This window comes from Podarcis raffonei, chromosome 15 (assembly GCF_027172205.1).
Source record: "Podarcis raffonei isolate rPodRaf1 chromosome 15, rPodRaf1.pri, whole genome shotgun sequence".
NCBI lineage: Eukaryota > Metazoa > Chordata > Lepidosauria > Squamata > Lacertidae > Podarcis > Podarcis raffonei.
Genome location: NC_070616.1, coordinates 22546954 through 22572370, shown reverse-complemented (window position 1 = coordinate 22572370; position 25417 = coordinate 22546954). Strand labels below are relative to the sequence as shown.

The window sequence follows — 25417 nt, the reverse complement described above, 5'->3', positions numbered from 1 at the left end:
ACTTTTATCATAATTTTAATTTATTATAAGTAATCCTGAAATTTTATTTAGGGCTATCCACAAATTCAAGAAGGTTTTGTCAACTGATCATCTACTTTTTAACTGATTCCTCAACTTGCCAGACTTCCATTCTTCTCAGACTATCCTCAGACCACATAAAGAGATTCTTCACTCAAGGTAGCTTCTTTTGGGTTAGTCTTCTGTTGGATGGTTCCCTCCATTTCACTCAACTTAAGCAAGAAAATTTAGACTGCAATTCTGTATACACCCAGTTTAGAGTAAGTTCCACTGAACTCAATACAAGTTACTACTGAGTAGACACATATTTCTGTTAAGTCTAAAGCACAGATTATGGCTTTGGATACTATTAAAGAGAACAATACAAGTGTTGAGAGGGCATCTGCACATTTGAGAGGCCTTTAATCCTTCTATGTGTATCTCCCCACCCCCACATTTTTTCCCCTCTGCGCAGTCCAACAGCACCCACATCATGTACAAAAACACAGTCTGGATCGAAAGTGCAAACAACACTGGAAACATTATCACTCGGGACCGAACTATCAATGTTGAATTCTCCTGTGCTTATGAGCTTGACATCAAAATTTCTTTGGATTCTGTTGTGAGACCAATGCTCAGGTAATAGAAACACCTGCTTCCTTTGTACATGTAGAGAGGTCATTTGGGTGGGAGAGATAAAGGCCCTGCTCTCATTGACTTTATTTGGAAGGGTACAGGATCCTCTGAGGAGACACCCACAGGAATATATGGAGTCAATTCACATGTTCTATTGAATTTGACTTTCTTACTTTCTTTCAATGCTGATGTCATTCCTGTGTCTGAGTTCATGAGAGCACTGTCTGAAAATTGGCATAAATGCAATCATTGAGACGGCTAGAGCACCAGTGGCGGAAAACTCATTCTGAATCAGACAGGACATGGGCTAGAGCTCAACGTTGAGCCTACCAAGTGGTGATGGCGATGGCGAAGAGGACCTTCTTCACCGCCTCTATTGCATCTGCAGAAAACAGCAGCAGGAGACTCTTTCAGGTGGTTCACAATCTATCAGAACCACCTTCGTCACCAGGGCCTGGTAGGGACCCCAAGATCTCCTGCAATGCTTTTGCAAAGTTTTTTGCAGATAAAGTCGCTCAGATTCGGAAGACTCCACCTTGGGAGCAGGGCTGGGGCGGGAGAGTGCTGGGGTCCTGTCTAGTCGTGTTACATGGGATAAATTCCAATCTGTTACCTCTGAGGATGTGGATAGGCTGCTTGACCGAGTGAAACCGACCACGTCTCCTTGATCCTTGCCCATCCTGGCTAATAAAAGTGAGCCGGGAAGGGCTCTGCGGGGTGGTGAATGCTTCCCTCTGCGAGGGAGCCTTCCCAGACCCGCTGAAAGAGGCGGTCATTCAACCGCTTCTTAAAAAAACATCTTTAGGCCCGGCCAATATGACCAACTATCTCCCAGTCTCAAATCTACCATTCTTGGGCAAGGTGATTGAGCGGGTGGTTGCTGAACAACTCCAAGCACGCCTGGAGGATGTGGACCATTTGGATCCCTTCCAATCGGGATTCAGGCCTCACCATGGGACTGCCTTGGTCGCGCTGGTAAATGATCTCCAGCGGGCTAGGGACAAAGGTGAGAGCTGTTTCCTAGTTCTGCTGGATCTCTCAGCGGCCTTTGACACCATCAACCATAACATCCTTCTGGACCATCTAGAGGGGCTGGGAGCTGGGGGCACTGTTATACAGTGCTTCCGCTCTTTCTCCTGGGCCATGTCCAGAAAGTGGTGTTGGGGGGTGAGTGTTCAGACCCCATGGCTCTCACTTGTGGGGTGCCTCAGGGTTCCGTCCTCTCCCCCATGCTTTTTAATATTTGAATGAAGCCGGTGGGAGAGTTCATCATGGGGTTTGGGCTGGGTGTTCATCAGTGTGCAGATGACACCCAGCTCTACCTCTCTTTTAAATCAGAACCAGTGAGGGTGGTGAATGTCCTATATGAGTGCCTGGAGGCGGTTGGAGGATGGATGGCAGCTAACAGATTGAGGTTGAATCCTGACAAGACAGAAGCACAGTGGCACCGTGGGTTAAGAACTTAATTCGTTGTGGAGGTCCGTTCTTAACCTGAAACTGTTCTTAACCTGAGGTGCCACTTTAGCTAATGGGGCCTCCTACTGCTGCCGTGCCGCCACCACGCAATTTCTGTTCTCATCCTGAAGCAAAATTCTTAACCCGAGATACTATTTCTCGGTTTGCGGAGTCTGTAACCTGAAGCATCTATAACCTGAAGCGTCTGTAACCCGAGGTACCACTGTACTATTTTGGGGGGGCAGGGGGCAGGCGGGTGTGGGGGACTTTCTGGTCCTGAATAGGGTAACTGTGCCCCTGAAGGACAAGGTGCACAGTCTGGGAGTCATTTTGGACTCACAGCTGTCCATGGAGGCACAGATTACTGGTAATTCTGTGTCCAGGGCGGCTGTCTACCAGCTCCATTTGGTATTCAGGCTGAGACCCTACCTGTCTGCAGACTGTCTCGCCAGAGTGGTGCATGCTCTAGTTATCTCCCACTTGGACTGCTGCAATGCACTCTACGTGGGGCTACCTTTGAAGGTGACCCGGAACCTACAACTAATCCAGAATGCGGCAGCTAGGCTGGTGACTGGGAGTGGCCGCCAGGACCATATAATACCAGTCCTGAAAGAACTGCATTGGCTCCCAGTACGTTTCCGAGCACAATTCAAAGTGTTGGTGCTGACCTTTAAAGCCCTAAACGGCCTCGGTCCTGTATACCTGAAAGAGTGTCTCCACCCCCATCGTTTAGCCCGGACACTAAGATCCAGTGCCAAGGGCCTTCTGGCGGTTCCCTCTTTGCGAGAAGTGAGGTTACAGGGAACCAGACAGAGGGCCTTCTTGGTAGTGGTGCCCACTCTGCGGAACGCCCTCCCATCAGATGTCAAGGAAATAAGCAGCTATCCTATTTTTAAAAGACATCTGAAGGCAGCCCTGTTTATGGAAGTTTTTAATATTTAATGCTCTATTGTTTTTAACACTTGATTGGGAGCTGCCCATAGTGGCTGGGGAGACTCAGCCAGATGTGTGGGTTATAAATAAATTATTATTATTATTATTATTATTATTATTATTATTATTATCCAATTCATGAGCTCCAGGCATACACCCATTATGTGGTTTTTGTGACCAGAGACCCATGGTGTGTCCCCTATGTTTGCAAAAACTTACACTAGCATAGGATGTGAACCAGCCCTGCAACTGCCCAGTTAGTACTGCTCTGATCACTCTTTGATGCTCATATGTTTGTACCTGGGACTGCAAAAGATATTGCCCCTCCTGTAGAGGCCTCTGATGCCTAATGTTTGAAAGTTCTCATGTATGCATAAGCAACACCATAAAATAATTAGGAAAAAGAACAGCGAGTCATAATCCATGCTATTTGTCTGAAGAATGAGGTAGCTGAATTGTTGTTTACAGCTTATTTCAGTGCATTCATCACTTTATGGTATTTTAGCATTTTATTGTAATCCATCCTGATAATATACTTGAAAGGGCAAAATATAATTAATAAACAAATAGGCACCTGAGGCAGATTTAAACTTGCTTCTCTGACTCAGCAAACTTGCTCCATGGTTTCTCCAGGATATTTTCTCTATTCACTCTTCGTTAAGTTTTATAACTCTCCTTTTCAGTGTGATTAATCTGACAGTGCCTACACAAGAAGGCAGTTTCACAACCAAGATGGCACTGTACAAAAACTCGTCCTACAAGCATCCCTACCGGCAAGGTGAAGTGGTGCTGACCACCCGTGACGTGCTGTATGTTGGCGTCTTCGTCCTTGGGGCAGATTCCACTCATCTCATCCTAATGCTGAATAAATGTTATGCAACACCTTCCCGAGACAGCAATGACAAGCTCAGATACTTCATCATTGAAGAAGGGTAAGTGACAACCTTTTTCCTGCCTCGGTTTTGGAAATTCCAGATATTCCTCACAGCTGTGTTGAGAGCTGGGACTTTTTTTTTTTTTTTGCATTGTAGGTGCCAGAATATAAAGGACAACACAATTGGGATTGAAGAAAACGGAGTTTCACTGACTTGCCGCTTTCACGTCACTGTCTTCAAGTTCATCGGTGATTACGATGAGGTTCACCTCCACTGTGCCGTTTCACTTTGCGACTCAGAAAGATACTCTTGCAAAATAGTAGGTGGCATGGAGCGTTATATCCTGGCCCGGTAGATTTGCATAGCTTAGACTCTACGCAGGGGTCATTGACCATCTTATATAAGCTCACCTCGGTGGTTATGGTCTGCAGGAGAGACTCTACTCAAAGTGCCATGGGACAGAATCATGGAGTTGGAAATGACTTCAGAAGTCATCTACTCCAAACCCCCAACTAATGCAGGAAACCCACAGCAATAGCATCTGTGTAGATGGGGAAATGCATGCCTTTTGAGGGATGGTGGTGCATTATGGATATCTCAGTAAGGTAAAGATAAAGGGACCCCTGACCATTAGGTCCAGTTGTGGCCGACTCTGGGGTGGCGGCGCTCATCTCGCTTTATTGGCAGAGGGAGCCTGCGTACAGCTTCCGGGTCATGTGGCCAGCATGACTAAGCCGCTTCTGGCGAACCAGAGCAGCGCACGGAAACGCTGTTCACCTTCCCGCCAGAGCGGTACCTATTTATCTACTTGCACTTGACGTGCTTTCAAACTGCTAGGTTGGCAGGAGCAGGGACCGAGCAATGAGAGCTCACCCTGTTGCGGGGATTTGAACCGCTGAACGGCTCAAATCGGCAAGTCCTAGGCTCTGTGGTTTAATCCACAGTGCCACCCACGTCCTGGATATGTCAGTAGTCACCCCTAAGCTCTGGAATCCCCAGGAAGATTACCTGTGCTCTCCAGATGTTGTTGGACTACCATCATCCCTGGATGATGGACATGGAGCCCAACAACATCTGGTGGGCCACACCTGCTCTGAGTCTGGTGGATTTCTAGAGTGCACACACTTACAACAATCTTCTTTCCTTGTTTGGTCAGAACTGTCCTCAGAACGCCAGAAGGGCCAATGACTATACCAAAGAGCTCAATGAGCAGATCATCTCTGTGGGGCCAATCAGGAGGAAGCGTAAGTCTGGGATTTCTTCAATTTCCTGAAGGGTGATGGGTTCACTTTACTCCATGGCTACAGTGGTGGGATTCAGCATGTTGCAAAGACAAAATCCTGCCTTTGTTAATAATCTCTCTGGCCCCCAAGGTAGCAGGAAAAAAAATAGTTTTGAGCATTGAAGATGGAAGGGTTCAGAGCCTTACTAGCCATAAACCAGCATCACTGTGTAAAAAATCAGTTTTAATACGAAGCAGTGGTAACTTCACATTGTCACTGTGACCCAGACCATTCCTCCTTATTTGAAATATTCCACTTTCGTTTTTTACATCTTGTGTTTTAGGTTTAGACTGGTGTGAAGACAATGGAGGCTGTGAACAGATATGTACAAGCCAGATGGATGGGCCTCTATGCAGCTGTGTAACAGGGACCTTGCAAGAAGATGGCAAGAGCTGCCGAGGTGATGTATCCAGGCATTCCACAAGTTATTCTCTTAGGAAGGTTTGGAAGCAAGGCCTCCCTTTAATTCCAGGAACTGCCCACTTACAAAAACTGACATCCCTTTCCTTTGAAATATTTTACTATTCTGGCTGTTGTAACTTTGTCATGAACATATGCTACAGACCATTAGTCCATCTATTCAGTACAGTCTACTTCAGCAGTAGCTCCTCCAGGGCTTTTTTTCTGCCGGAGCTCACCAGAACCCAGTTCCAGCACCTCTCAGGTGGGTGCTATTGCCATTCTAAGACAACAAGGGAGGCATTCATGGTGTGTTCCGGCACCTTGTTTTCTAGAAAAATAGCACTGGGCTCCTCAGTGGTTAAAATGAGAACCTTCTCCATGAAAAGTATGTGCTCTGTTCCTGACCACTGACCTTCCCTACTTACCCTCCTCCCCATAAAATTTGTGACATATTTTATGGACCACATGTCACTCCTTCCTTTATGAATATGTATGGAGAGTCAGTCCGGGCCAGCTTAGTTGAGTTTTAGTTGATTGATTGATTGATTGATTGATTGAACGAACGAACTGCACATGGGGAAAAGCTGTATTTCTGAAGCACACTTCCTTTGATTTTTAGATAGGCCTGGTATATTGTAGCAGGCATCATCTTAGAAGAAGCATTCTCTCACTGTAAGAGGACAGGGAGAATGCCTCTGAAGGTGCTGTGCTATCTCTAGTTTTTATAAGCCCTCATTAAAAAAAACCCAACTCTTAAAATTGTTCCCTGATTCATTGGGAGGTCCTTGTTTAAAAGTATTTTAAATCAATTAATCTAACTGATTTAATTTATTATATATTTGCAGCCACAGTATAATTTACTGTACCGTCGAGATCTCACTAGCTGTATCTCGGGGCTACTAAGAAAATCAAAACCAGTACAAGAAATGCAGGCTCTGCCTCTTTAAAATGTGGCTCATGAGTTCTCTCTCTTCTTCTCTCTGTAGCAACCAGCTCATCAAGTGGACCTCAAGCCAGGCTGCTTCCCCTCATTGTTACCCAGCTATCGTTATGGTGTATTCTCTGTAAACCGATTCCAACATAATAATTAATCTTCAGCTTCTACTTAAAGTACTGTAATTTACTTTAACCCTTCTAAGTCCCTGTAGGATACGCGCATGCAACCCTAAACCTGCAACCTGCACTGACAACAGTCATCACCATCTATGACAACACTTTGTCCGTTGCTGCACTGGAGTTGTTGGCCTGCTTTTAATGGTCTTAATCCTAAAGAAAGCTGGAAAAATTTAACAGGGCACTGCACTCTTCTAAACATCAGGGATGTGTCCAACATGATGCGTAGCAAATAGTCAACTGTGTTTCTCCCTCTTTGTCTTCATTTTTAGGACAATCCCCACTCTCTCTTCCTGTTTAAATTTTGGAGGAAAGTATTTTGCCTCTTTGATCACTACTTGATCTTGGAAGAAAAGGAAAATGGGCTGTAGGTAGTCATGGAATTGGTGCCCTGAAATCTATGAATTGCTCTCTGTAGGCTCCTATTTTGGAGGCCCCCCATCATTGTCATTTAGTTCAGGCTCTAGCCATTTGTTTGTTCATTTTCTTTTTTATGTGGTTGCTGTGAGTCTTGCATGCACAAGAGAAATTAACCATTGTTAAGTTCTTCAGAGAACATCCAATTGAAGTTCTCCATTCAAACAGCAGGGCTAAGAGAATCAATAGATGGGAGCAATCTACATGTACCTTGAAAATGTCACCACAGAGTGGTTGGCATGTGGGAAGCCATCCCAGTTTTTGTTGCAGCTGCCATCGTTGCCACTCACACATCCAGTTTAAATGAGAAAACTTTTGGTCATATGAAAAAGCATTTCTTCTTTCCTTGAGTTCTGATCACTCTTCTTTCTCTTGATATATTTGTTCAAATAGCTTAAAGATGAGACAACAGGCAACTTGCTTTTGGAAACCTTGTTTTGAATGTGGGGGTTCTATAGATATGCTGGAGAACATTCAGGCATAACACTTTACCATAGAAACAAATCCATCAAGAGAAATGTCTGTGGTGCAACCTACCACCAAGTTTATCAGAGGTTTCGATACAGTGTGGCCAGAACAAATTTACATTGGTTTAAAACAGAAACCTGTGAGTTAAATTTTTTGTGAGGTGTGTAAGGATCTCTAGAATTCTCAACACCTCATCAAACTGCAATTCCCAGGATTCCTTGAGAAGCCATGACATTTAAAGAGGCAAGGATTGATAACAGCTTCTAGTGTTTCAGCCTGAGATCCTATCCCTTTAATTATGCTCACATGTTATCACTAAACTCAGTAAATAGCTCACAAAAGAGCTCTGGACAGCTGGGGTGTCTTCCCTCCCCCACCCCCACCCCAATTCAAACTCTGTCCCTTTTTGTTATACATTCAGCCAAATAATTTAAACATGGTTTATTCTTAATAAAACTTTGTGTTCAGATATGCTCATTTCCTGTTTTTTATTGCATCACATGGGGAATCAATATAAATATAAAGTAGTGTTACACTCACATACATTACCCTGAAATGAAACATAAGCATATAAAAAAGCCTTACATTATTCAGGTGCTCTTTTCCTCTCTTCTGTTTCTGTTAAATACCCTTTAAATGAAATATATCATACAGAATGAGTTAAGCATGTACCTCAGTCAATTATGTAGCAAGTTCCTCTATGAGAGCAGAATATCATTCTTGTTAAGGGAGAGATATTCTGTTAATAGTGCAAATCCTGGTTTTAATAGGTGCATTGGACTAGATGCAGTAGAACAAAATGCCTCCAGTCATCTGCAGAAGAGGGCATGCATTAAACTTGGCATACTTAGTACAGGGCTTTAAAAAAATTAATAGCCTAAAGCTGATGTAAGAATATGAGTAGAGACCTTTTGGATCAGTCCAATGGTCCATCTAATCTAGCATCCTGTTCTCACAGCCAACTGGATGCCTTTAGGAAGTCCACAAGCACAACCTGAGTACAATGGCATTCCACCCACCTGTGATACCCACCAACTGGTGTTCAGAGGCATACTGCCTCTGAGAGTGGAGATGGAACACAACTATTATGGCTAGCAGGCCTTGATAACCCAGAAAGCCACCTCAGACAACCTAGGCTCAGGCCTCAAAGGACTATTCAGGCACAGAAAGGAATAACGATTCTAACACTGCCCCGCTGTGATTGGGAAGGCCGTATGGAGCCCCTGAGTTGGCGGATGGGTCAGGTATAAGGAATCTGGCCTTCTGCCCTTTCTGGATGCAAGGGAACAATGGTAAGCACACACTTAGAAAATAAGAGTTGAATGTCCTTAAGTCAATCATATTGAGATAATCCAGGCAGCTTCCAATAAGCAGCCCAGGTACTCAGATACCATGGTGGGGGGTGACATTCTGGGGCTTGCACAGGCAATCCAGCCTCTCTGTGCACTGTGAAGCTTCTTCATCAAGGGTAGTCCTACCTCTCAAATGCCCCAAGTCAATCAGATGTCAGGGGCTGGACTCTTTGGCATGATAAGCTCCTGAAATGAGACTCTGGAAACAGTTGGTATCTACAGTCAAGGGGATTAAACAGCTCCAGGTCTATGACATACACTTGTACTCCACCCACATATATGAACAGCAAAGAGCTGGACACATAAGTTAATTTTATGAAGCTTCCTGCCACAATTTGTGGTGATGGCCATGAGCTTAGGAGGATTAAGGTGGAATCACATACCTCTACGGGGGATGGGGAAATACATGTAACTAATTAAATGCAAAATCTGCAAAACACCACATGAATAAAAGTCCTTTACATAATGCAAAATTAACTAGTTACTAATGGAAATAACTAATGGGATTTGCAGTGACTGCCACAAGATGTAGTGATGGGCAGCAAATGATTAGACAAATGTATTTATAAGTCTATTAAAGGGTATTGACCATGATAGCTAAATGGAACCTTCAGGTTCAGAGACATTCTACCTTAAAACAGCAATTGCCAGGGGTGGGGGCAAATGGCAAAAGAGAGTTGTTGCACTCATGGTCTGCTTATGTTCTTCCCAGAAGAATCTAGCTGGCCACTGAAGAAAATGGATGCTGGACACAATGGACCTATGATCTGATTTAAGAGAATTCTAGTGCTTACATTCTGTTGTTTATGCATTGGGCATTAATATGGATATAGTTGTCTGTCCCCCAAATTGCTTGTAATAAAACTACTCCCCAGCCACAGATTCCTTTCTACCTGAGCTTTCTTTTCATATTCCAGCAGATCTTCCATGTCCTCGTCCACCACTTTATTCAGCTCTGTCAAGATAACATCTAAAGCCTGAAATACACAAGAGAGGCGTCCCAAAATTTAGATGAAAAGGAAAAAGTGAGGGCGGGAACTGATCCAGGGAAAGAAACAAGCTTAACACTTTCTTTAAATTGAGGCCTTTACACAAGTCAGGTTACAGCACAAAGGCTTCATGCTCTGTTTTTTTTAAAAAAATAATATGAAATGAGAGATCTGATTTGATGTGAACCACATTGCTGTTTTCATAATAAAAGAAGTGGCAGCCACATGAGTAATTTGAGACAAAGCAATATCCCATCAGATTAGAGTCAAAAGAATGTGCCAGAGCCTGAAGAAACACAAACCATGTGCCCTGCCAATCTTTCACATTTTAAGATCTATTTTTAAGGCTCCTTGCAGTACAAAGTAGAGTTTAAAACTTGCTTACTCTGCTGCCATCTGCTGGAAAATTTGGTTTACAAATCTCTGGTTTGAAATGATTTCATCACAATGTTTTCCCCTCTAATAATGATACACAACCCTTAAGACTCAGTAGTCCATCTGATCTGCAGAATGTACAAAGGTAAACAACAATGACTTCTTGAAAAACAGCACTTCCGTCAAATTAGGAGGGCAAAGCGCATCCAGAGGTAATGGGCATTTGAAAGGTCATTCAAGGACGTATCAGGACAGGCATGCTTCCTGTGGCTATAGGATTTTGATATTCAGGACTCAAGAATGGTACTTTTCGACTTTCATAAGGCTTATAAATAAATCATATACCAGCCTTTGGTCCAGAATAATTGCACCATTCACCTTCTGGTAACTCTACGTTTGATGTGTGGCTAAAGGTAAGCAAGAATCTACTGAGGATAATGGAAGTTGTGTTTAATACAGCAAGGAAACAAAAAATAATAATTCAGGGGTGGAAACCCTGAAAATGTGTGCTCTAACTCCTAAGAACTATCTGATGATAGTTATTCTGTAATTACCTATTCTGTAAAACTATTCTGTAAAACTATCCTGTAAAAATAAGCTAGACCCAGTGGTTCTAGATTTCTGCATTACAAGACTGTTACGATCTGCAACCAGACTGTCAGAATGTTGCAAACAGATTATATTTAAAAGGTTGTTGGAACAACTGAAGGAGCACAGTTGTCTATGCATTCAGTGACAACTGGACACAAAGAATTAGGTTTGCAGTGCAGAGGGGGAGCCCATTTTAGCTTAAGCACCCTAAGGCTGATAGGATAGTTCAGGACAGGCAAAAGAAAATAATTCTTCACACCGTGCATAGTTAAACTGGAATTTGCTTCCACAAGCTGTAGTGATGACCACCAACTCGGATAGCTTTTAAAGAGGATTAGACAAATTCTTGGAGGATAAGGCTATGATTTGTCTACACCATTGACGGCAGTACTGTATGTCTCTGTAAAACAGCTGCCGGGGACAGAAGTTGGGAGAGTTCTGTTACTCTCAAATCTTGCTTGCAAGTTTCCCACAGAAGGGGCAGACTTTGGTAATCTTTCATAATATGGTGCCCTGTGCAAAGTGAAAAAAATTGCACCCCAAAAGGATCTTCTCAGTTATGGATCTTCTCAATTTTGCACTCCCTCAGCCTAGTGCCCTGTGCAGGGCAACCTCCCATACCACCTTAAATCTGGTGCTGCCCACAGGCATCTAGCTGACCACCATGAGAACAAGACGCTGGATTAGATGGCCCTTTGGCCTTATCTAGCTGCAGAGAAGCAAGCTGCCAATAGGGAGTAAGCAAGTTTTGTCCTGGCTTACACATGAAAAATAATGAAGAGGTAGTGTACCATTTCAAACTACTGGTGTGGAATGCCACTTTTGCATCCTCCAGTGTAAATGCTCACTTTTAATGAAAAGGTAGCATACCAGGAAGGAAGATTCTAGATCAGACTGTTCCCTGTTGGGCTAGTTTTCTACTTACAGGGAGCAATCAACAATGCAACACTCCATTCTGCAGGCTGAAGTGGTGCAGTCTATTATAACACCTCACAACTTGGCCACTTTGTTCATCTGTTCCATCTCCAGTTAAAAATGATCAGGTAGGAAGTATTGAGAAAGATCTACATATCCATTTGGAAGTAAATTTCACATACTTCATTTACTTGCCTTGAGGAAGCCTTTTTTAATTTTAGTTTTACTTATGATACATACAGCAGCATTCTGTACCAGCCTATGTGTGTGGAAGGCAAAGACCTCAATTTATCCTTCACCTCAGATACATATGATACTGCGAATGCAAAGCTGCTGTTCTGTGAGTGTAAGGAGCCCACCACCACTATGTACTTAGGGCAATTGCTGCATTGAGGCACTTAGGACAACTACTGCACTGGAGTATTTGACTTAACTTCAGCACTGTGAAGGTTAAACAGAATACTTAATAGGGAAAGAGATATTAGGAGGAGCAATAATCTATGATTAGCAAAGGAGGGGGAATCCAGCAGCACATGATGAAGTAGTTCTCGACTAATCTCTCTCTCTCTCTCTCTCTCTCTCTCTCTCTCTCTCTCTGTGTGTGTGTGTGTGTGTGTTACATCCGACCCTTTCCCCTTAATTAGCTCTGAGCCTGCTCCGGTAGAGGTGGAGGAGAGGCTGGGTGGGTGAAGCTCCTCTGGACACTGCAGTACAGGAAAGATAAAAGGCAGCCAAAACAATCAACATTTTAAAATATGAGCCTACTTACCACCTCGGTAAAAGCTTTCAGATGGAAATCTCCCAGGGGGATGTTTTCAGAGGTAACTCGCTGCTGCTGCTGAATGCTAAATAACTGCTTAAGGAGAATATCGAACATAAAATCTAGAAAGAAAAAGGTAGGCAAGGAAGATTGAGGGCCAAACTGGACATGGCATTTGTCATGTGGTTTGCCCTGGTGAGCTTGGAATTCTCTCTTTTTTATATTTATTATTATTTATTAATTAAATATCTATACCGCTCTTCATCCGAGGATCACAGGGCAGTTTGCAATAGAAAAACACACAAATACACAGCACAGTAACAAAGTTACTAGTAACACACAGTTTAAAAGGCCATAGATTAAAAACAAACAAACCTGAAATAGCAGGGGGCAGAGAGGAGCCAGGCTGGGACTCTGGCATGGGGGGGGGGGACAGCTTTAACTCTTTCTCCTTGCCATCTTCCCAGTTGGAATCCCTCCTCACCTGAGTACCTCTTTTTGCAATGTGAGGTGCCAATGGGCACTTTCCTCCCAATGCAAATAACAGTTGTGGGGAAAACAATTCTAATCAGGATTCCAACAAGCCCCTGCCCTGCTGTAACAGGTCCTGATCTAGCTTTCCCCCCCATCTTTCCTGCCCCTAGAAAAATCCGCGATAACAGCAATGTGGCTATATCCCCATAAAACTTGTGTGCAAGGATTTTCTTGAGGGATAATTGATACCCACTTGAGAAATGTTGGTAGGACAATACAGCCGTATGGGCAGGGCTTTTTTTTCAACCAGAACTCACCAGAACTCAGTTCTGGCACCTCTTGGGTGGATGCCATTGCCATTATAAGAGAACAAAGGATGTGTTCATGGTGAGTTCCAGCACTTCCTTTTTTTAAAAAATAGCACTGTGTATGAGTGCAGCACTATGGGTAGCTATAGCTGTTCCTGCCAGTTGTCCATGCTCTGATGACTTCCTGTTTGGTCTACTGTGATGCACTATGTAGGGCTGCCCTTGAAGATGGTCCGGAGGCTGCAACTCATGCAGAATGTAACTGCTTCGTTGGTAAGGAGAGCAGCCCAATGTGACTATGTGTTACCACCGGACCTGAAAGCATTGCACTGGCTGCCAGTGAGCTATAACAATTTATGAATGTGTAGAGCCTCTTTGAGAATTTTTACTGGCCTTGCCAAAATGCTGTTTACTGAATATATTGCAGATATTTTAGATATTTAAAAAATACACACACACCCCAAAAAAATTTTGTTCTGGGAAAAATGTCTGAGCATGCAGGGTCTATTTGACTGTTCAGTTCCGTCAGACTCCCAGATCATGGCCAGTGAGTGGCATGCAGAAGCTGCTGCCTACAGGATTCCACTTTTGCCACGCTACTACTCATTTGTTGTAACATGCAAAGGCTGACTCCTGCACTTGGTGGCAGATGCACCTGACCATCTGAATATTAAGGGTACTTAAAATCTGCAGTGTAGGTATGCCTAGTATCTGTCATATTTAAGCCCGACAAGCATTGTTCATGCCACAGTAACCTTCCTTGGAAATGTAATCAAAGCTCACATCTCCACCAGCCCTTTAGTGTTTGCAAAAGGCTTCTTAGATCCCCAGTGTTAAATAAAGCCAAGATATTATGGCTTTCCCCAAAGTTACAGGCATTCCCCTCCCTCCCCAGCCATTCAATACTCACTATCTAAAATCGCGCTTGAGTGCTCCTTCCCAGAAATCCTTGGGCCCTGCAAACTCATCTTCTCTATCACACGCTCCAGGAGAAATATATCAATAAGTTGTTTAGCGGCAAGCACAGCAACCTGGGAGGGGAGGAGACAGAAACAGACACCCCCATTACATTTCTAAAAGAAAAAGAAAACATTCTTCAGCAGCTGCTTCGTAAGGTTTCTCATTGTGCTCAAGGAGAGAGAGTTCCAGTGGCTGCCCTTATGTGTGCAAACAAAGCAAGCTCAGTCTACCCAGCCTGGTTTCAATGCTTTCACAAGCTTTTTTTCTCTTTTTAAAAAGAGCAATAATGAAATATGTTTTTATTTGTTTTTATTCTTGCAACAGTTTTATCTTTTTTATACTTGAATATGATATTGTTGTAATCTGCCCTGGGGCCTTATAGTGAAATGTGGGCAAGAAATCTTATTAATAAATACATCTGCTTCCTGAGAATTAATGAAAGAACATATATTCCCAAACTGTACATGCCGCACAGCCTGCTTAAGGGGTAAACCAATTCCCCTGTGAAAGTGGCAGCAGTGTCCAGCTAAAGTTCAGATAAGAGGTTCAATCCAGCAAAAATTGGATGCCTCTAAATCCAACCAAGATCAGTGGGAATAACAAGTATTTTAGTATTAATGAGACACTGAACTGTGACATGGCATTTAACTGTGATGGTTACACATACTTAACTTGCTGCATTACAACCAATTTCTTCAAGTGAGAGCAAGTGCATGACAGATTTGGAATGATTCGGCTTACCTCTCATGGACAATCTAAAAGTGTATAAATATTCTGACATTTTAAGAGATAATGATCCATGGCAGATCATATAGTGCAGGGTCAAATTGTTAATGTGCTTTAATTCAGCAGCCTCATATTTTATCCATCCCCCAAAGCTTTTTTGTCCTCAAGTATGGTGACCTTAGGGTCAGAGAAATATTGTCTCTGGAGGCTGCACTGCTGATTTCCTTAATCAGGATTGTGCCAAGCAGCACTGAACTTGAAAAATGTCATAAAGTGTGATTTCTCTTCTTTCTTTAAAAAACAAAACCAAGTTTTATTAGACCTTCCGGTTTTGTGAAGAAGTTTGAGGTATCTCAAGCAATTTCTGTTGCAGTCTAAGAAGTCAACAAAAAAAACCTGTGTTAAGTTTCAAGAGTCAGGATACCCCCTTCTTCAGTAGTTACTTCCTAATTATTTTATTCCTACCTGTTTATACTGCTACTGCTGTGTTTCTTGCTTTTACTTGCCCTTATATGTTTGCCACAACCTTCCTAACATATTCCAAAAGAGCAAAATATTCAGGTGAAGTCAATTGTACTAAATTGTTAACTTGTAATAACACAAGTACAGTCCTCCTGGATCAGATCAAAAGCCTTTCTTATCCAGCACTTTGTTTCCCAGTCTGACCAACGACATGCCTCTAGGAAACCTCCAAGTAAGGTATGAGGGCAACAACTTTTCCCTGTTATTTGCACCCAAACAAGTACTTCTGAACATGGCTAGTCTATCTAGCTATCATGACTAATATTCATTGGAAGACTTATTATATTTCATCAATTTACCTTAACTCTTTTTTCTTCCAATATTTTTTCTTGGCTATTTGAATAACAGATATAACATCACATAACAGGACCCAACCACCACCACCAAAAGCAAATATCAGGTAATACATAACAAAACTATTCTCAGCTATCCATACAGAGAATCCAAATATACAAAACACAACGTCTCAGAGGCTGCTTATAAATTATTCAGTTCATAAGAAGATCTTGTGTCCAGAGTAGGTATATTCATTCTGTCCTGCTCATGACATCCAGACCTGCAAAGATGCCCTTGAAAGTCTGTTTTTAAGTTCAATTTTGTTAGTGGATGAAATAAATGGCCCCCACACTGCATTGAATTTGTCTGGTTTTCCTTTTATTGCTTTCAAGTTACGTGTTTTCTCAGCAAGGGCTAGACACTAGACATTCTTGTAGCATAAATCTACAGTCCTTGAAATCTTTCCTTGTTTGCATTGTGGATAACTGAACAACCATCGGCGATATGATCACTAAGTCTTTAGATTTCATATCAGTATTCAAGCCCTCGACGATAGTTAGTAAGACACTTGGGGTGAGAAAACCAGCCTGAACTCCTTTTGAACATCACCTAAGCCAAGGTTGGGGGGACTCTGGCCTTCCAAATTTGGTTGAACTGGAATTCTCATAATCACTCAAATATAGTCATGCTGGTAGGGAATGTTGGGAGTTAGAAACCAGCAACCTCTGGAGAGTTCCCCACCCCGAATCTAAGCTATGTGGTAGCAAATTCATTAAGCAGCTCATGAAGAAGTATTTTCTTTTAGGAAACACTATATATAGATTTTATAGATAAGGCTTATCCACACTTACCTTTCCTCCACTCTTTCCAGGTACCGTCCGTGATTTAAAGTTCCATGTCCAATTGCCCTTTATTTTTGCTCTGGAGTTGTCCCCACAAAAACCTGCTCTTTAAAGCTCAATCAAGGCAAACAGCAATCTGTAGAAAACCCAAATTGGTGTTTGCTCCAATTCAGCTTTAAAGAGCCTGTTTTCATGGGGAAAGCACTGGCCTGTGCCTGGAAAGTATGGATAAGCCCTTCGTTAATAATAATGTATTCCAGTACAAAATCAGAGTTTTCCTGATGCCATGTTCATATCTCAAGTAGGGTGGCTATGAAATAAGCCTCACCTTCACACCTCTGCCTGGCCAAAGGGTGAGTTTTGATATGCTTCGTGGTTGCTGTTGTTTTTCAAAAGAGGTCTTAAAATGCCACTCTGATGCTGAGAATCAGTAAAAGGAAAAATGCTTTGCTTGAGTACTAAAGGATAAGAACTGACAGGCGGCATAAATACTTGTGGCATATGATTTATAGATTACACCCTGTCGTGTTGTAGGGAACTTGGCATGCATTGTAATGGATTTGGTTTCTAATAAGGAAGAGTGCATTGTGATTTTGTGTAGCTCCTCGCTGACGTACATGCAGAGATGCTTGTTTGTGGAGATTACCTTGGCAGAAGAGGGGAGGTTGACGTGCTCCTGCCTGGTATGCAAATAAATGAAGACAGGTCTCTGCATTGTGCCTGACAATAACAGCAATCTTTTCTTTCTTTTTTATTTCTTTCTCCAAGTAATTAGAATGTGAAGGACAGAGTCCAGACTGAATGATGTGCCTTAATAGTGAGATGAATCTCAAAGAGAAATGGCACTGAACAGACAGTGAAGAGTGGTGGTGAGAGAGGCAAACTCATTTCAGTGCATCAAGTGGAGGGAGCATGCAACCCTCGCTGCTCTTGTGGGATGATTAGAAGTAATGAAGTTCAGTTTATTAATGGCAATTAATATAAAATTTGAAAATGGCAGTGGAAGGAGAAAAAGCTCAATGGCGGGTGAAGGGGACTGTGCATATCCAGAAAACCACCAGGAGTCACTTGCTAAATTTCCTCTTTGAATGGCAAGTCTGAGCATCCTGGGCTTTGTCACAGAGACCCAAACTTCTGCCCTCCCCCAACTTACTTTATTTTACCTTCTGATACATTATCTCACCCTTCCTCCAGGGTGCCTAAGGCTGTGTAAACGGATTTCTTCCTCGTCCCCATTTTATTCTCACAATGCTCCTGTGGTGTAGGTTAAACTGAGAGATCGTAACTGGCTCAAGGTTACCAAGTGACTTAGATGGCTGAGTAGGGATTTGAACCTGGATCTCATAGGTCCTAGTCTAACCTCTATACCATACTGCAGCCTTCACCAAGCTGGTGCCCTCCAGTCAACTCCTATGTTACAGCTGTGCTGGTTGGCAATATTGGGAGCTGATACGTTTTTGTCTTTTGAGGCTTTATTATTTTAATTGCATAGTATGGTAAGTTCTGTTTTCTATTGCAACATACATCTCAAAGTCACTATTTGCAATTTATATACATGTTGTTGTTTTGTAAAAAGCTTTTCTTAAGTACTAAGTGGTATGCAAATATATAAAATATAATCTAGAATATAGACCCCCAATAGTTCAGTAGCATCAAAAAATATAAAAAGTTCCAGTTGTCTATTTCATGGTTTCTCTTAAGCGCAGCTAGCTTAACTGATAGAATAGTTTGGCCGTTATGATATAATTGTAATCGCTTAGGATTAAATTAATGCAGGTCAATAAATGATTATTATCCATGACAGCAAAATGGGCAATCCATGTTTCATGCAGTGTAACTTTCGGCTGGAGACAAACTGGAGGGCATCAGTTGTCTTCATATCCTGTTTCTGGCTTCCCAAAGGTAAGAAACAGGATGGTGGAATACACAGACCTTTGCTCTGAGCCGGCAAGGTACTTTTTAAATTCTCAGAGCACAAGTTCTAGGCTTACCTCTCCCTTTTGCAGTTTAAACATTTCAGAATGATATTCATGAAGGACAGTCTGAACTAAGGCGTTGGCTTCCTCCTCAACAACACACAAGATGATCCCATCCAGCAGTTCCTCTTGGCCCAATTCTTGTTGTGCCTCTTGGATCTAAGCCAGCAGTAAAAGAGCATATACATTACACAGTACCATCAGAGAAATTCTGCATTTATTTCCTTTTGCACAGGGAGCAGGAAGGAGGAGATGTGGGAGAGAGGTGGCCAGTATATTACTCACTAGTTTTGGCAAAGCTGCATGGGCCACTTCAGTCACTATTTCATCCATACTATTGAAAATAGCAGCCCTGTTGAGGTAGTCATCGGCAAAGTCCTTCACAGCGCTTTTGACCACATCAGTAGATGTATCTCTTGCTGCTTTTGCCAAGAATGGGTCTAATGACAACGAGTGAGTGAAGTTCTCCATGTCTGACAGAGGCTCTTGTCTGGGAACCCTGGGAAAAGACTGGCCTTGATCCAGAGAGCTGTGAAAGACAATAAACTGTTTGTGCCTCTCTGTGCAAAGCTCTTGCACAATTAATGGGCGAGATGAACTAATCAACACAGCCCTGGTCAGCAAGCATTATTAACAAACGCAAAGCCATAATCTCAGAATTAATTGGATAATTCAGCAGTTGAGCCATACTTGTACATTAGCATTCATTAACTGCTTCAGTTAAAAGTGCAAGGTTTTGTATTTGTAATCTTTATGAATGACAAAGTATCTGGACAGTTACTGCTTATTTTCCAAGATACTTTGGTTTTTATTGATACATTAAAAGTTTTTTTTTTATTCTTGTAATAGTTGTATATACCCCAGTGTGCATAGGTTGGCATTCAATTACATTTTACTCACATCAGGCCCACTGAAATTAATAAACATGACTAAATTAGTCCCATTAATTTTAATGGATCTGGTCTGAATAAAACTTGGTTGAAAGCATCTATAGCCTCCTGGTTATGGATGGAATTCAATGTAGTGCTATTACAAACATTATGTCTGCACAAGCGTATCAGCTTGCCAGATGGAACAATCCCCATTTTTCCTGCAAGCTGTTCTAAGCGTTCTCCACACCCACACCCACGCGAACCAATTTGGGGCAGTGGGGGAGAAAAGAGGAAGGAAGTCCCATTGCACAAGTAGACGTTCTTGCACAGGGCTTCTGCTGACAGGGTTCATTAGGTGAGTCCTATGTTTTTATTGGGTGAGGAAATCATCCTTTATTTTCTATTCTCTTTTTTATCATGCTAATAGCTTATTTGCTGTTCCACATTATTGCCACCAACAATTATTCACTTAGCAGCCTCACTTAGGCTGTCATACAATAATAAATGCTTGCCTCTGAGTACGCCCCATTGAATTCAGTGAGGCTTAACTTCTGTGTAGGGACTGCACCATGGGCATAGCCTGGATTTATGTTGCGGGGGGTAGGAGTTTTGTTTGGTGGAGGGGAAGAACCGAACTATCCTTGATGCGCTTGGTCAGATAGTTAAGTATTTTTATTTATTTACTTGATTTAGGGGGGCAGTCCCCCCCCGCCCGCCCCCGCCCCCCGGCTACACTCATGGACTGCACCGTTTGTGAATGTAACATCATCTGGCAAATTACAGCACATTATTTATGCAAAACAATTCCTTTCAGATAGGGGAAAAGTCATTTTATAAAAATCCTAGTCTGATCATATCAAAGCAATGTTCAACATGCAAAAACATTCAGAATGTGTTGTGGAAAAGCAATTCAATAACTTTCAATGCAATGAGAAAGTATTTTATTACTTACTTGGATTTTTCATGTTCACCTTTTGAAGGTTTTCTATAAGTGAATTTCAAAGGGTGAAGTCTCTGAATCTGTGTGATACAGAGGAACATTGGTCACTTACAGTGCCAGATTTACATATAAGCTAAACAAGCTATAGCTTAGGGCCCCACTCTCTTGGGGCCCACCCAAAAATTATGAGTCTTTGTAAATTGTGTTTCTAAAGGAACTTTTGTTATTGCCAAATGCCAATGTATTTGCATTATTAAGTTTGTTATGAAGAAAAAATCATTTTAAGTTAGAACTTAAGAATTATTTTACTCTTAATATAAAGGTAAAGGGTAAAGGGACCCCTGACCATTAGGTCCAGTCATGACCGACTCTGGGGTTGCGGCGCTCATCTCGCTTTACTGGCCGAGGGAGCCGCCGTACAGCTTCCGGGTCATGTGGCCAGCATGACTAAGCCGCTTCTGGCGAACCAGAGCAGCACACGGAAACGCCATTTACCTTCCCGCCGGAGCGGTACCTATTTATCTACTTGCAGTTTGATGTGCTTTCGAACTGCTAGTTTGGCAGGAGCAGGGACTGAGCAACGGGCACTCACCCCGTCGCGGGGATTTGAACTGCCGACCTTCTGATCGGCAAGCCCTAGGCTCTGTGGTTTAACCCACAGCGCCACCCACGTCCCCACTCTTAATATACTTCTTCTTAATTGTATTTCACTATAATATACTTCCTCTTAATTGTATTTCAGTTCAACAATTACTTTGATAAGTACATATTTTGTTATGTGCAAATGGCTTTAGATACCTATTAGGTCCATAAATTACCATATAGCATATATTCAACACAAAAAACAGCAATGATTTGTTGACAAAGGACAGCTAGATATATAAAGGGCCCCATTACCTTCAGTAGCTTAGGGCCTCATCAAACCTAAATCCGGCCCTGGTCACTTACCATGAAGGATCCTTCCAGGCAGATATACAGAATGCATCCAGGTGCCAGTGGGTTAACCCTTCCATTGCCAAAAATATCATCATCATCATCATCATCTTTATAGACCTATCCTCATTCATGAACCTGTATCAACCATTTTACAAGTCCTTCAAAGCCAGTTGTAATTCATCACCGCTTTCCAGTCTCCTGGGGAAAGAAATCATGGGCACAAGCCACTGCAAATGCTTCCTGCAAATGTGCCACAGAAATAATTAAAACTAACTGTATTCTGGGAGAACTCCCCAATGGATTCTGCACATCACCTTTATGGTGTGTGTGTTAGGTAGGATACAGTGAGAAGACACTAAGAGAGGTGGACTGCTGGCTATTATTTTGGTTTATTTTCAGCATTTCTAAGATGCTTTTCAGAGCAAATTCCTTTCAAAGCAGCTCACATACAGGTTTGTAAATATGTAATCAATAATAATAATAAAAAACAGAACTGCAAATGCAAACTAAAGCACCAGTCTTAAAACACTATACCTTGAGAAAAGTTGTGAAGTCTTCCATGAGCATTTCCATGAGGATTAACATTTTAGCACATCTGAAAGCAAACTCATCACCTCCCCAGAAACAGGGAATTGGGGTTCTGGGTTCCTAGAAAGTATCCAGAGAGCAAAACTTGATTTAAGCTCTGAACAGTGAGAAAGGAGGAAGCATAGGTCTCTATGTATTCTTTTGTATGGGTGAAATGTGCAGTGGTGTTTGTACTTACCTGTGTTGCTAGGCTGTGTGTTTTGCAATAGTTACAGCTCAGCACCTCAGAAATCTGTGTTAGACTGTCAAATTACAGCCACAGGATGGAAGCTATTCCTAGCTTTGATGTTACTGGGCAGTCCCAACTCCTCTGCTACTCTTTGCCATTTCCTGTCCCTGTAATAATGCACCAGTGTTTTTAAAAAACGCATTCATAAACAAGTAAGTGAATAGAAGGAACAATTTTGAGGGTTGTTTACATATATTCAGATATACTGTTACCCCTATAGCTCTGGCTAGCAATTATTTTTTAACAGGATCCATATTATGAACTGAGGGTCAACATGAACAATTCAAGAAACCGTTCATGCACCACACATTTGAGCTCTGGGAACCAAGACAGGTGTGACTCATTGGGGAATCCATAATTGTGGGTCACAAGCTGCAAAATTTAGTTGATCCTGCTAGCTGGTTACCTTAAAACAGCAATTATGTAAAACAGAGGCAACTTACAGACTAGACTGGATGTCAATTTACCAGTTATGCAAAACACAATGATTAGAATATCTTGCTCGAAGGGCATCTCTTAACTAAAATTTACCTAGTTTTGTATCACTGAACCTAAACTAAACTGGAATTGTAATTAGACACATTTGGTGGGTGTGTCTTTGAGCAAGCTGCCAGACTAGTATCTAACAACTGTAAACATTTATGATGCAATCCTTTGCAGGTCTGCTTAGAAGTGAATTTAACTGCAAATACCAATGTGATTGCAGCTTCAGTATGGTTGGGGAAATGGCAGTATCATTAATACAGATCTTAAAACATCAGACCCTCCAAACACCTCTATTTTCCATGGACATCCCTGATTTAGAGAAGCTGTCCTGGTTTCTGATTTGATCCCGGAATGTCCCACTTTTCCTTAGGATGTCCTATTTTCATTGGATAAATGTTGGAGGGTATGGAGTTATCTGACCCCCGAGCCATCTGAAGGCAATCCTGTATAGGGAAGGTGTTTTCTTAAATGTTTAATGTCTTATTATGTTTTTATATATGTTAGAAGTTGCCCAGAGTGACTGGGGCAACTCAGGAAGATATATGGGGTATAAATAGTAAAATTATCATTATGGAATGAGACGTCCCTATTTTCATCGGAGGGTGCAAAACATTTCCTGAATAAGGTAAGTCAAAGTTATGCACTCGGGCATACTAGTGTGCCACAAGTGAATTGCAACCACCCTACAGGAAATAAGTAAGTAAAGGTTCTTGAGAGCCCAACATACCCATCCTCAGAGATTACCTGTTCTGACTCTACAAAAAAAAATTAAAAAATCTAGCTTTGAAGCTGGCAAACTCTGAGAGTTTGCATGAGTCACTGTTCCAGGGTATGCCTCCTTGCATTCATGGAGCACATGCAGTACAGTGATTTCTTAACTGGGGAATGAATTAATTATTTTCTTATCTACAATCTAGAAGGCAATTAACGCTGTAGATCTATGCAGTTTTACCTGGATGTAAGCCCCATTGCAATCACTGGACCTTTCTTCTGAATCAACATGCACAGGCTTGCCTGGCACAATTCAGACCTAACCTCTTATCTAAACAGAGCACGGACTCTGTTTTTGTGCTATTTAGTGATATTGCTTTAGATGTCATGGGGAATAACAGATGGGCAACATTTTGCTGCGTCAACAGCCTCAGCAATTATCGTTATGTCGTTTAAGGGGCATTGTGCTTGGCACACTTTGGCTCATTAGCACAAGGAAGTAACATACAGCAGAATTATTCTGGTGCCTCAAAAGTGTAGTACAACAGAACTTTTGTAGAATAAATACAAAGCATTTCCTTTTATACTTAATAAGAAAGGTTTCATTTAGTGTAAATATTGCAACAGACTGGCTTTTTAGTCCAAATTTGCCAAATTGTGAGAATTGCATCAGAATCACTTTCTTCACAAGGAGGCCCAATACTGAAAGGGTTAATCTCAATACTATCTGCACCTAAGCTAACTTCTGCAGTTGTGGTTAAGCAGCTAACAAAACCGCAATTGCTTTAGCTCTGCAAGCTGGGAGCTACTTCCTCTTTGCAATTACTTGAGTTCTGCAAACCTGGAGCTGCTTTCTGCACATGCTCTCTGCTGCAGTAACGCAAGAGAGGAGCACACGAACAAGGGAAGGAGGGGCGTTTAGCTAACCATATAGCCATATGCCATATAAGGGAATAAGCTTAACCTTGCCAGCTGATTGGAGGGAATTGGGGAGATGGACATGTTCTCAGGTATAAAAATGCTTGTTTACTTGTATCGTGGTAGCCAGTCTTTGGAGAGGACTCCACTGGCTGCCTCTGCGCAGATCTCAATAAATCTCTTTTCTCTGACCAAGAAGTCTCTGGAATTGTTTTTCCCCTCTGGCCACGGGGTTGGCGGACCGCCGGACCTCTGGGTAATTCCAAAGTAAGGCTTTATTTGGTGCATTGGCCGGGAAGAGGTCCCCACCCCCAGCCGAGGGACCAGACTCGACCGGGTGAGCAACCAGGACCAGCGCTCGCAATCTCCAGCGCGCACCCTGCCAGTTCGTAGGGGGAGATCGCCACGCTGTGCCTGAGCCGAGACACCCAGTCGGGGGAGAAAAGAGGACGGCCGAAGGAGGGGTCCGCAGCGGAACAGGTAAGCCCTAAAAGGGCGTGGTAGGAAGCCCGATCAGCTTCCCCTGGCCGTGAGCAGTAGAGTGCCGCCAGGAAAGGGTCTGGCTGTGAGCAGTAGAGTGCCGCCAGAAAAGGGATAAAGGGTCTGGCTGTGAGCAGTAGAGTGCCGCCAGAAAAGGGATAAAGGGTCTGGCTGTGAGCAGTAGAGTGCCGCCAGAAAAGGAACAAAGGAACTGGCCATGGCAATAAGGTGCCGCCCCGCCAGACGGGAAAAGGGAAAAGGGGAAACAGAGGTGGCAGTAGAGTGCCGCCAGTAAGGTTGGGGAAAGGGGAAACAGAGGGAAAATTATTTTGGTGTGTTTTGTGTGTTGCATGTCAGATACTCCAGTGGCTGAATTGTCAAGTGTGGGCCGGGGCTTAGCGTCCCCTTGGCCGAGCGATTGCAGGGCTGTGCATTTCTTGGCAACGAGAGTTCGCCAAGTCACAGTCTGTAGTGTGTGGTGTGTGAAAGGATCTTAAGCCCGGTTAGGAGCGGAGTATCTGAAAAATGGGGTCTGGGGCAAGCCAACGTAGTCCTCTGAAATGCTTTTTAACCAACTGGAAAGCAGCTACGAAGCATGATGATTGGGTTCAA

The 25417-nt window shown here is 42.7% G+C and overlaps 2 protein-coding genes across 9 annotated transcripts in view; one reads left to right on the top strand and one right to left on the bottom strand.

Annotated features, from left to right (window-relative positions):
• The window catches only part of TECTA (tectorin alpha), an 89339-nt gene extending 81344 nt beyond the window's left edge, over positions 1 to 7995 (top strand). The window contains exons 18-23 of the mRNA XM_053367793.1: positions 473 to 636; positions 3705 to 3953; positions 4053 to 4215; positions 5053 to 5140; positions 5463 to 5579; positions 6568 to 7995. Coding sequence (XP_053223768.1) covers positions 473 to 636; positions 3705 to 3953; positions 4053 to 4215; positions 5053 to 5140; positions 5463 to 5579; positions 6568 to 6665 — 879 coding nt within the window. The 3' untranslated portion in view covers positions 6666 to 7995. The remainder of the gene's footprint in view (positions 1 to 472; positions 637 to 3704; positions 3954 to 4052; positions 4216 to 5052; positions 5141 to 5462; positions 5580 to 6567) is intronic.
• The window catches only part of LOC128403122 (uncharacterized), a 33387-nt gene that overhangs the window by 2010 nt on the left and 5960 nt on the right, over positions 1 to 25417 (bottom strand). For 2 of the 8 annotated variants that reach the window (XM_053367785.1, XM_053367786.1), the window contains exons 2-9: positions 22160 to 22317; positions 21928 to 22041; positions 20470 to 20537; positions 18931 to 19174; positions 18661 to 18804; positions 14254 to 14374; positions 12571 to 12683; positions 8006 to 9908 (exon numbers count right to left, since the gene is read on the bottom strand). In XM_053367785.1, coding sequence (XP_053223760.1) covers positions 9750 to 9908; positions 12571 to 12683; positions 14254 to 14374; positions 18661 to 18804; positions 18931 to 19174; positions 20470 to 20537; positions 21928 to 21978 — 900 coding nt within the window. In that variant the 5' untranslated portion in view covers positions 21979 to 22041; positions 22160 to 22317 and the 3' untranslated portion in view covers positions 8006 to 9749. Of the gene's footprint in view, positions 1 to 8005; positions 9909 to 10305; positions 10424 to 12570; positions 12684 to 14253; positions 14375 to 18660; positions 18805 to 18930; positions 19175 to 20469; positions 20538 to 21405; positions 21470 to 21927; positions 22042 to 22159; positions 22318 to 22984; positions 24105 to 25417 lie in introns of those variants that run through there. The other 6 variants (XM_053367790.1, XM_053367787.1, XM_053367789.1 and 3 more) reach the window with 6 other exon arrangements.